The 11,859-nt window shown below is 42.6% G+C and overlaps 1 protein-coding gene across 1 annotated transcript; it reads right to left on the reverse strand.

The window, feature by feature from the left end:
• Positions 1-100: 100 nt before the first annotated feature.
• On the reverse strand, positions 101-11,636 carry PLEKHB2 (pleckstrin homology domain containing B2). The gene is made up of 7 exons (XM_008629541.2): positions 8,983-11,636; positions 8,220-8,372; positions 7,397-7,499; positions 6,456-6,495; positions 4,141-4,230; positions 2,462-2,576; positions 101-462 (listed from the first exon to the last, which is right to left on the reverse strand). The coding sequence occupies exons 1-7, from the start codon at positions 9,017-9,019 to the stop codon at positions 326-328; spliced, it is 675 nt and encodes a 224-aa protein (XP_008627763.1). The 5' UTR covers positions 9,020-11,636; the 3' UTR covers positions 101-325.
• Between the last annotated feature and the right edge of the window lie 223 nt (positions 11,637-11,859).

Raw genomic sequence — 11,859 nt, forward strand, 5'->3', positions numbered from 1 at the left:
AAAAAAAAAAATATTTTCCTATGGTGTTTACAATAACAGCCTGTTCATAAAGCAGGTGACTGCTACCACGTGACACTGGTGCTCATATTGATCCTTCTAATTCTGAACATCAGACCAGAATTCAAGAGCAGCACATGCCATCTCCAACCACTTAACTAAATGGTGCCTTTAAACTCTCATTAAGACAGTTAAGAATCAGTTATTAAGATGTCACTACTGAAAAATAACTATTGCATTTTTCAAAGTTTAACAGTAAACAACATTGCCAATATATTATTGCACACAATAAAGGGGTTTGGAACTACAGAGATAAGGAAAGGGTAATCTAGAAGACCCAAAATAATGATCCCAGAGCCATTCCAGTTGCTGCTCCAGCCAGCATGCCCAGTGCAAGATCTCCATCGCTGTCACGGTAACGCTCTCGAATGATGACGTGGTTTGCAGGGGGCTGGCCATAAGGTCCTAGGAAACAAGAGGTTGTTGGGAGGAGGGCAAAAAAAATGTGTATCTTAATACCATACATTGCAATTTCAAAACAGGCTCATTCTTTCACCTTCCTTCAACCGAATACTAAGATTTTGCCAGCTACACATGTAGAATACCTGCTTTGGATTCAACCTCCACATTAATTAAATCCAAGGGCCTAGCAACATTTCCAGCCTTGTAACAGCTTAATATCTGTGAGGAAAACTCATCACAAATGTAAAAGTGAACATTGTTCTGCAAAGAACCTATGAATTATCATTCTATGAAACACTTTGTGGATTTAATGTAAGAAATGGTCTAAAAATTGATTCAGCCTTGAAGTTAAGGCAAATAGTTTAGTTCCTCCCCCTTACACCCTCCCCCCCAAAAAATCTTTGGCAGGTCTCAAGCCAGTAATTTGTCTGAAACTGTGTATCAGTTATTTACATTTACTGCCTACTGCAATTCAGCCTTCACATCCTGGACTGATCTGTGGAGTGGTGACAGCTGCTACATTTCTGTTCAGATGAAAATTGGCCAGTAGTAAGAAATTAACCTTGGACTCAAGAAGCCACCAATTGACCCTTGCTCTGTAACAGACTTGTACAAGCTTCACCTGTCATGTTTTCTGATTTAGCTCCTACCTGCAAAGCAAACATAACAGTCCTATTTTCCCTTCCAGACATTTCAGGGACATTAAATATTCTTGAAAATCCCACAATGGTGTTTTGTAACAGATTCTTAAGTAATCCAACTAAATACAACTAGAAAAGGCTTTCACTGACAACAATGCATGACTCTCCCCCCTGAGAAGGATTATGTCACTGTAGAGAATGAGCAATGGAGCTGAAAATACAGGGGTTAAGTGAGTTGCTGGGGTGAACCTGAACCCTAAGGTTTAGTTGCAGTGACCCTGGTGAAGGAAAACATTGAGCCTTGGTCACTATGCCCAACCAGAACCTAGTATCTTAACACACTGGACTTGCAAACTGCTGAGGGGAGTTACTGTTTGATGCTGCATTGTTACCATATGGGTTTGGCTTGATTTCCAAGGCCTGCTGGAAGTTTTTAAAAACAGTTCTTGGGTTTTTAAAATGCTGCTGTTTTTCAGAACCAACAGAACACACCTTCCTCATCTGTATCTTAGGACTTCAGTAACTTAGATGAAGAAAACTTTAAAAGCTTTAAAGGCTGATGCACCTCCCTTATAAAAAAAAAATTGAAAAGGCACGTGAAATAACCTGGAAAATGTCAAATAGAAAACAAAATCTCCCTCGAAACTGAAATAAAAAATTCTCATAGATTCCTGTTTGCAGTCAGATCATAAACAATCAGTTTTCTCATTTTTATTACCCACACAACTCTAAAGCCCCAGTTCCTTAGGACTGGGGCTCTATGCAAAACTAACCCTAAATTAAGGTGACTATGATTAAAAGCACACCCTACAATTTTAATCTTTGCTTCCTGTTTTTGAGACTGAAAGCTATACAAAGCTGAACAGAGCAACAGAAGACTTCACATGGCTGAAATGCTGCCTTACAGCATTTCCAGCACACAGGGAAGGAACAAGCTACAACCTTGTTCTGGGAGTGGATTTACCTTTGAAATTTGCATTTAAATAATTAAACTAGGTATAAGAGCAGCAGATGAATTAAAAGCTCCATCAATGCCCAATATGGAGTAGTGAATCACAAAATCACGTCTTCTTCTGACTCTTGTACCTTTCCTTAGAAAACATGCTGTAGTTAGAGTTCTGTATGCTTAAAAGAATTCATAAAGTAATGTAACTATGCTGAGATCACATTGGGAAAGTTAAATCCCTTGATACCAATTTCACTGCACTCCCTTTGTTGTGAAAGGGTGAGTGGACTTGGTTTCTTTCTTTGTGTGCAGGAGTGGTGGCTGGTAAAGGATGGTGATTAGTAGAGCTAAAGCCAGAAAGATTGACTCAAATAGCTTCTGTGGGAAGGTAGAGGATGTGGCTGACACTGATTACCTTGGTATGGATACTGATAGGGAACAGCATAGGCTTGTCCATTGGAGGCATAGATGATCTGAGGGCCCACGGGGGGATACGCACCATTGTACTGATCGTAGCCGTAGCCATAAACCTGGTGAAATTAAACATGTCTGTTATACAAGAACACTTTGCTATGGATCCAGTTAAGCACACTGGTCAATTTGCCTTCGTTTCTAATGTAGTTAAAGTTTCACTAAAATATCCAGTCTGTACTGCTATAGCCAATCTACTCCCCGAAATGGATTCAGAACAGCTGCTTGAAAAAATAAGCAGTCCTAAGCAGCATTTGCTCTCTCCCTTTCCTGGACAGGCAATAGCAGAGGCAGGGCCTGGATCATCAGGCAGAGCCACAGCAGCCCTGCCAAGCTTCTTCTCTCTGTCCTTATGCCAACAGCAGCTCTCTAGGGAGCTTGGAAGTGCCAGTGATGCCTTGAGGTGGCTACCTGAAAACAGAGGCTAGACAAGAATAAGAGAATAAAAGTCGATATTTATTTGAAGGGCCTTCAAAAGTACACCCTGGGCAGTCAAAAGGCTACACCCAAGATGGACCCTGGGTCATGGGTTCTTCACACTTTTATAAGTTTGGCCCATTTGCGTATCAGGGTTAATTCTCCAATTATAGCTTCAGTTAATGATGTAATTACCCCAAGTTTGCCCCTCCTCTTCAGAGGCTTTTAGTTTACACATTTTGGGGCCTGGGACAATCGAGGTGTCCTTGAAAAGCAAACCTAGAGAGGCTTTGTTATGTCTAACCAGCATGAGAGAGCAGAAGTTAACAGGCCACACGAAACTTCAGTTACACACCAGGCAGTAGAGGATTTGAAAAACATGTAAGTTAAAACCTAAGGCATCACCAGGAAGGCAGCAGCCGATCCCAAAAAAACTCCAACCAGCCCTCCTAGAGGGTCCGCTGCAAGCAGATGTCAGATTAGAGACAAACACTCTATAGCTGCATGTTTTAGAAGTAATTTTTTTCTCCAAAAGAGGAGGCTGCACAGAGGAAGCTTCCAGCACCACTAGTTCTTAACAAGAGTGAGAGGCTGGAGCAGAGCACATACAGTGCAACAAGCAATACTCCTGCAAACTATCCCCTCACATATTACTGCACATCACTAAGCACATCCAGAAATCCCCAAAATATCCTGGTTCGGTCCCAAAGCTGCTCCTTCACTGCAAAAAAACTGTGTATCCAGGAACTAGAGTTACTGTGTTGCTAAGACATCTTGGTACAACAAAATCCTTATGTGTTAAAAGTGATGGCTCCAGTCATTACACCCTATTTTTACAACTCCTGATCTCATACCCTTGCAGTGCTTGCACAACATGAAAATGCAGTCACACCTCCTTATGTTAGAAGCTGTACGGCCAATATATTTCAAGATCAGCCAAATACATTCTGCCCTCTCTGAAGCTTTATTTTCCAAGTTCAATGAGCAGCCACCCCTTTATACACCTCCCAAACAAATGTGCCTCATCCCTTTCAAAGGAAATCCATCTCAAATAAGAGCAGCAATAGATAGATAGTGCCTTACTCTCTCCTGCTATACAAGCTTTAAAGCTGGGTATAACAGTACATTGCAGCACTTTGTGAGTGCTTGAAGGAGGCTGTTCCTGCTGCCTCACTCATGTGAACGCTTCCTGACTGCAACTCTTACCTCAGGTGATGGTGTGGCATAAGCTGTGTAGGGAGGAGGGGCCGAGGAAATGGCTGTCTCATCATACATCACATCAGATCCCACGTAGCCCTAAACACCATGGATAGATAGCAGTTATCACCTTTTCCTACAGCCAGCCAGTTAGAATAGTCTAAGGATTAAAACTTAATGACCCCAAAGAAAAAGTAACCTTTAGCCATGCTGCCTGTTAAGAAAGCAGAGAGCACCTTGTAAAGGCTGCAAAAAGAAAGTACCTGGAGAGTACATGTGGGAGAATAGAAATACCTGGTCAACCACAAAAAGGAGCCATAAATTTTTTCCCTCTGTGTGTGCCACAGATGTGCAGATGTGTACACGCAAGCACACTGGCTCCTTCCAACACTCCATAGCTTCAGATTTAGAAATTAGCCTCCTGTTCATCTTCTGTCTTCAGATAAAGAAATCTTCACAACTAAGCTAGCACCCTAGAGTGGTATCACCACGTTCTGCAGAAGCAGGTAAAGGAAACAAATGCAGTAGGCAAAAGTGGTACCTGAGGCAAAGGTGGTAACACTTGAGTCCATTTAGAATAAGTTCTCAAAGACAATTAAGATTTCTTACACTATCCTTGTATTCTTGCCCCTAATATCCAAAATCTACAGTGATGCTCTTGTTCTCTTTTCCAAGGCAAAAGCCAACTCCCATTCTTTAATTCACAAGGGAACATTTTAATAACTCAACAGCAAATGTTCTATTATCTCTTCGACTGATGAAATCATGGCATTTGAGGACATAATATGGTTATACCACAAGTCAAACTCATGATGAAGATTTTAAGGATTGCTTGAAACACTGTTAAAATACTGTATGAAGTGGTATTTCCATCACCTGAGAAATCTGCTCACATCTTAGCAGTAAATGTGTCCTGCCCTGTCACAGGGATCTCTGTACAAGCGATGCACAAGCCTGCAAACACCTGTAAATGATACAGTCTCAAAGCTAAGGTGATCACCTTAGTTATTCCAGTCAAGTTAGGAGGCACTGCTGGATGCTTGGAATTTTTGAAAAGTCTGTCACACACCTACAGACTCAAACTCACTTATCCAGTTAGTCCAAGTCCTTGTTTGACACCTTTAATAGCTTTGGAAAGTGTTAATTTATGTAACTGCTTGTGTAGAGGGCTACCTGCTCTACTTTGAGTAGCAGGGGTCTGCCTTGGCTGACCAAGGTCAGCACTGACATGTTCTGAACCATCTAGCAAGGCTGGCACCTCTGTCAGAGGCATGAAAACAGCAGTTCCCATTTCCTGAAACCAGGAGTCACCATCACACACACAGGCGAGATAAAGCCCCTAAAACTAGAGCAGACAGACCATGAGTGTTGTGTCCTCTGCACGAGGACAAATCCTTCACTTCTCATTTAAGGCCACAGGCAGTGTAGCATGGCTGCAGTCAGAGACAATCGTGTCTGGGGTAGTTTTGCCATGACAAGTGTTTGCTTTGGGTATCTACAAATCTAAGTTATATCATCTGACAGATGTCCCAGTACAGTGGCAATGTTAATGTGACCCATCGCAAACTGAGATAAGCTTCTACAAAACACAGCATTTCCTCTGAAACAGAAACACCTCGGGTTGGTTCAGTCTAGTCATCCAAGGAAAGCTAGTGCTGCAGAGTACTCTGGAAGGCAGTCTAGAGGAAAAACAAATTAGCAATACCCACAAGTGGATAGATGTGGCTGCCCAAAGATACAGTTCTCCAGAAGACTCACAAACAGGCTTCTATGATTCCTGATACTCTCCACAGCTAGCATGGCAATGGTAATACACTCCTCCTCAGCATGCCTGCACTCTCCTCCAAGCATCTCATTCTTCCCCATGTCTCTGCCAAGAAGCATCCCACAGTGTGATGGTTCTACATTAACAAACAGCTGCTGTGTAGTAAGCTTCCTTCAGCACTGCACCCACCTGGGAGGCAACAAACACTAGGAGTGAAAAGTTCATTTTTGCTGGTTGCAGAAGATTTGCTTGTTGCCTACAGCCTCAGTGCCCACAGACCAGCTTTCCAAACATTCACTTCCACCCAGAGAAATCACTTCTTAAAAAGATTATTTTCCACACAGCGTGTATTTGCCTGGACTTGGCTGCAAGGATGATACGTGCTTGTGATCCAGAGAATCATTCCTCTTCCCACCCACAAGCTTTACTATCACGCTCATGACCCTGTTTTTCTCTAGCAGAGAAGGATGGAACATGATTTCAGAAGTAAACTGCTGGGCCACACATAACACTCATGTGCTGCTTCTCTATCAGTATAAAGTCTAGGTAGGACACTCACTGTGTTTGTTCTGGCGTCCTGGAGAGCAATTTTCCATGCCCTGCAAAAAACCCACATTGGTTAGTGAAACACTGATAAAAATTAATGCCACCTTTTTCCCTTAGGTCAATGAAACAAACAAGGTTAGCAACTAGAGGTACTGCAGGAGCAGAGTTTAAGATACTGCATGTGCCAAAGCCTAATGATACTCTGAAATGAATGCACAAAAGTGTTACACTAAGACTGAGAAATAATTACTTTCTTTGCAGAGCTGAGAAAGTATGAGGAGGAACGTGAGGAGGAATGGATGCAGTTTCGGAGGTCCTTGCTGTAACCACAACAGGTAGGAAACACGCAGTCATGCTTAGGATAAGGAAATAGGAAAAGATGCACCCCAGCCAGGACAGTTCGTCTGTACTGATTAGAGCACGGGCCTTGCTGCTGCTGCAGCTCCCAGGAGCTAGGTACACCTCACCCAGCTCTCCCCTGCCATGGGGCTGGGAGCATGCTCCATGTACCACACTCCTTGGCAAACAGTGGCCACAGAAGTTATCTAACTCTACATAGCCCAGCTCAGCAGAGAGTTCACAATAATGGAGTATTCTCCCTTTCGCTACTGGGATGTTGTTGGCCTCATGCTGCATCACATACTCTTGAAGAATAGCAAAAGTTTTAAAAAATCTGTTTAACAAGTCTTGCATTAATCATATTAGTCAGGTTCTTCTACTCCTCCTCACCCTTCAGTGTTTTCAGTGACTTAACTTGCAGTTAGTTTGCATGAGCTAGACAACTTCTAGGAGAGCTATTGGGTTTTTTGTCACTGAAAACCTGCTTTTATTTGCTTGAAAACTTTCTTAAAACATATCTCTTAAAGTTAGAAGGGAGGAAAATAACTAGGGAGAGAGATAAAGAGGGATAAAAGAGGGAGAAGCAGCAAAACCATTAATCCCTGGCTGTCTTACAGGCAGTCATCTGCACTCTCTGCGCAGAGGTTGACTGTCTTCCCATCACGGCAAACAATCTGCAGTAAACAGTCTCTCTGCTTCCCCTCTGGAGGCTGGAAATCTGAGTGAGAAAAACAGAGATGAGTTATGAAGTACCTATAAACAGAATTACGTGATCACATGTACAAGAAGAGAGTCAGTTTATGCAAGTCTGGACAAAATAAACTAGGGCCACTTGTAGCTGCCTTCCATGGCATCTGAACAAGTCACTGAAGGAATTAACCTTCAGTGTCCTGAAAGTAAGCAGCTCTGAACACCTTTCCTACAAAATGTGTCTTACAGCAGAACCAGTCGACCCTTAGCAATAAGTACTCTCCAGCACTTGTGTCCTTCCCTTGTGTCAGCACCAAGTGGAGCGCTAACAAAAGCTAGAAGTGAACTTAGGAATAACATCTGCTGAGGTTTCCCATTTCTAGCCCTGCCTCTCAGTCAGTCAGCACTGTGGTTACACCAGGAACACTCTATATCAGACACACAGTCCTGGTGTGAACATCCCATTCTCCTGCATGCATGGTACACTGTCCTCACTGTGTTTTAAAAGGAAGTATCAAACCCTAACCTAACGTATCACACAGTGATACCACACCCTGGGTATCTCTAAAGGAATTTAGGAGTTGGTGGGCTTGAATTTTTTTGGAAGGTGAGGGGATTCAAGAGCAGTGAAGTTGCACATATTTCAGACATATTTACATCTGCAGTAGTGCTGTATATGGTATGCTGGGCAGGCACTGAAGTTGTAAAGAATCTCTGAATACACAAATCCTGAAGATTTCATTATTACCTCGACATTCATTCCCCACTCTGAGGTTGATGCAATGGATTCGCATGTGGATTTTATCTTCTATATCATGGCGATTTTGATCATCGTAGAATATTAAGCGGCCATCAGACCACAGATCAAACCAGTTCTTCTTCCAGCGCCGTAAAATAGTACCTTAAAAATCACACAGTCAATTTTGAGGGCACATATCGGGAAACATTTCTGTCCTAGAGTTAATAAAAAATAAACCAAGATATCCTTCACAGTTGCCCCAGACAACATTCCAAAGTGCCAAGCAAAATCGTGTATTACAACAGTCCCACTTGAGAGTATTAGAGAATTGGGTGCCATATTTTATCTAGGATTCAAAGCAAAACTGGTTTTAAGTGTGTGACCTGATGCTTGAGTTCTAACTTGCTGCAGGAACAAGCAGAGGGTGTGACTAATTGAAAGACACTCAGTTGAGGTGTCAGGTGAAGTTTCCAATTCTCCACTTATACAGCACTAATTACAGAGTAGCATCTGAAGCTGAATGCCAGTCAGACATCTCAGATATGGTATATCCTGTTTCCCACTGGAGTACCCAAAGGTCACATGGGAATGCTGTCATGACAGGTCATTTTGTGATGTGTCCTAAAAGTAAAAAGAAAAAAAACCAACAAAAACAACCCACAGAACTAGGGGCTTTTTTTAAGAAAACCTGGGAATTACTAAGTTGATCGGATGTTTTCTGAAGAAGTCACAGTGAACAGGAAGAGAAGGAGGATAAAGACCCATGACTTACTTTGCCGGAGCAGCCATCCGCTCTTCACAAATGCCATTGTTGCTTAATCTAGTGGGCAGAAGAGGAAGGGGGAGGGGGGAGAAAAGCAGTTTTCAGTATTTCACAATAATACATTAGAAAGAGGCATCTCAGTATCATCTATTATAGCTGCATGTACCCAGCTCTCCTTGCAAAGAGACACAGTAGATCTCAGCCGAAGATACTCAGTGAGCACAACCACCTTTAACTGGCAAACAAGCTTACAGCTACTGCTCTTAGAAAATGGGGAAGAGACAGACTGGAATGACTGCTTCCTGACTCACCACCAGATCCTTTCAGAGTTGTTCTCTCTGCATACGTGTACTTCCTGTATTCTGCAGTCTCAGGTTACCAAGCACCCTCATTTCTACCTACCTCTTCTCTTTTTCTGTACTTCCTTTTCTGTGTTTTTCATTCACTGGCTCAAAGTCCAGTCAAAACAAAAGCTGAAACAGTTTAATCTTAAACAGGAAGGAGAAAGCTGTTTTTATGACTTGTGTTTCTTTCAAATCATCACTAGCTCGCTCCAAGAAGAATTAAAATAAATAAAAGATAAGCCCATAAAGTAAGATTCTCAGTTCTCCTCAGCTTTTAAATGAAGCTTGAAATAGCATGGCAAGGACTGTGTGTTAAATTCAAGTTATCACACACGACATTAAGTACTCAGCCACTGCATTCTGGTTTATGAGCATGCTGAAAAAAGAGATCAAGCATGGGATATATTGGAAAATGAGTTTTTATTTTATAGTCTAATGGTGCTCTGATTATTGTTTTAAAAGAGATTATAAAAACTCAACTATCTGGGTGCAACTGAACTAGAAAAGCAAGAACAGAAGCATTTTAAGCCTCCCTTGAGAAGGTTGCTTTTTAGAAATTACCTGTGGGGCCTGTAAGCCAATATGAGAGACAGATACTGAAACCTAACATTCTACTTGTAGCAGCACAAAGGGGGGGCCCTGAGGGGGTGAAAGGCGGCATAGACTCCCAGATCAACCACAGCAGAATGTATTTAAAGCTGGGGAGAAGGAAGAAAAAGAAGAGTTTTGTGATTTTCTGGTAAAACATAAAGTTAGGAAGCACCATCTATTTCCTGATCTAATGGATATTACTTGTAGCTGTATCCTCTTCAGAGTACTGGGCAAGTACTGTAGCACACAAGATTATAACCATCAGGATTTCATATTTAAGGAATGCCACATCCTGCACAGGCTTGGATATGATGGTGAGAACCACTTGCAGGTAAAGTTTGAACTCTTACTCTTGGCTTTTGTACCCACTCACTGGGAAAACAAACATTCAGCTGATAGCCCACTGAAAGGGAGTGTCAGACTCCTGTCCAGCTTTAATCATGGTCACCCGGTCCTGCTCTGGGGTCTGAGCATGCTCTTGTCACCCATCCACAGAGAGCGAGCTCCAGAAATAGAGGCCAATTTATCCTTCCAAAGTAACAAAGCGGTACAAAGGACCTGAGCCTCACTCTGCTGCCACCCCAGTATATGCTTCCCTCCCCTTGATTCTCCTTTAAAAGGAAATAGTCTACTTGCTCTTCATTTTCACAGGAATGGGTGTCTCTGATGGTGTTTCCATGTCTTCCAGTTTGCCCAATAAGGTGAAGTCACTATTTCTGGAGGCTGTTTCATAGTTTACAAGCTGAGAAAGAACTTGCATGAACTTCAGTTCTACTGCAAGTGTTAGACTAGACCATGGAACGCTGTTGCTACCTTTAAACCTACTCTGTTACACAATAGCATAACTAGATTAAACTTAGACAGAAAAAGGGAAAGAACCGAAGAAGAAAACTTCTCTCTTGACGAATTGAGTTTTGCCTGTGGTTACAGAACGGCTCACAAAGTCTCACATTCAGAATGTCTCAGAGCTATGTAAAGCTACAAGAGCAAACAGGGCTTCAGCAGCTGTACAGCACCTTGCATGTAACCTCAGAGGCGACAACTACCCTTTCCCAATTCAGAGTTTAAGTGCTCAAAACTTCACCTCTGGAGAGAGAGCAAAAAATCACACAGAACAATCTGTCAGCACTTAAAGTAGGAGGTGCAAAAACAATTAGATATTCTTCCCTGGTCCTTTTTAAGCACAAGGGCTCATTTGAAGTCCTATACAGTATTCACAGTCCACCCACATGATGTTTAAAAGCATATTTCCAGAGCTAGAAGATAGCCTAGCAAGATCAGCTGCATCTGAATAGTATTTGCTTGTTAAACTAGCCCAGTGCCACCAACATGAAAAACGGGACTTAAACAAAGATAAATTAATTTATAACGAATCTGAGTAAGTGTTTTGGTGACTGAAATCTAAAAGTAGTAGTAGTCCAAACTGAACTCAGGTTAAGAGGAGATGCAGCAAAGGGGTGGGAGTATTCCTTTCTGCTCCCTGGAACAGCAGTTTTCTGCACGGAATATAATGTGGAATATCCAACAGTCTGTTCCAGTCCCTTTCTTATTCTCAAACCCAGTTGGTTGGTTGGAAAAATACACTTTAAAACAAATCAAGTGTTTCTCCACAAGAGCAATTTTGATTAATGCAGTTGAGCTAGCAGTGGACCCGATCCTGCAATCCGTGTAGGTGAAGAGGGCTTAGACACCAGATCCAGCTATGGAGCTGAGCCCGCGGTGACCAGCAGTGCCCACAGACACCCCCCGGTTACTTTACTCTCAGTACTTCGGACAGAGTACACGAAGCTCAGTGTTCAAATGTAACCCTACCCGCCCCCTCCCGCTCTGAACAGCGCAAGTTTTCTATTCCTGGAGCTCGCTGGCTCTGGCCCAGCTGCGCGCAGGCCCTTTCCCCGGGAGCTGTCTGTGCTCTCCGAGCCAGTGCCAGGCGCTATCGGGGCGGCGGCGC

This window comes from Corvus brachyrhynchos, unplaced genomic scaffold, assembly GCF_000691975.1.
Source record: "Corvus brachyrhynchos isolate BGI_N302 unplaced genomic scaffold, ASM69197v1 scaffold223, whole genome shotgun sequence".
NCBI classification, from domain to species: Eukaryota; Metazoa; Chordata; class Aves; order Passeriformes; family Corvidae; genus Corvus; species Corvus brachyrhynchos.

Coding starts and splice junctions, on each gene's coding strand:
- PLEKHB2 (XM_008629541.2), bottom strand. CDS start 9,019: ATGGCATTTGTGAAGAGCGGATGGCTGCTCCGGCAAA. Junction 8,373..8,982: donor CGGATGGCTGCTCCGGCAAA/GTAAGTCATGGG, acceptor GTGATTTTTAAG/GTACTATTTTACGGCGCTGG. Junction 463..2,461: donor CTATCAGTATCCATACCAAG/GTAATCAGTGTC, acceptor CTTGTTTCCTAG/GACCTTATGGCCAGCCCCCT.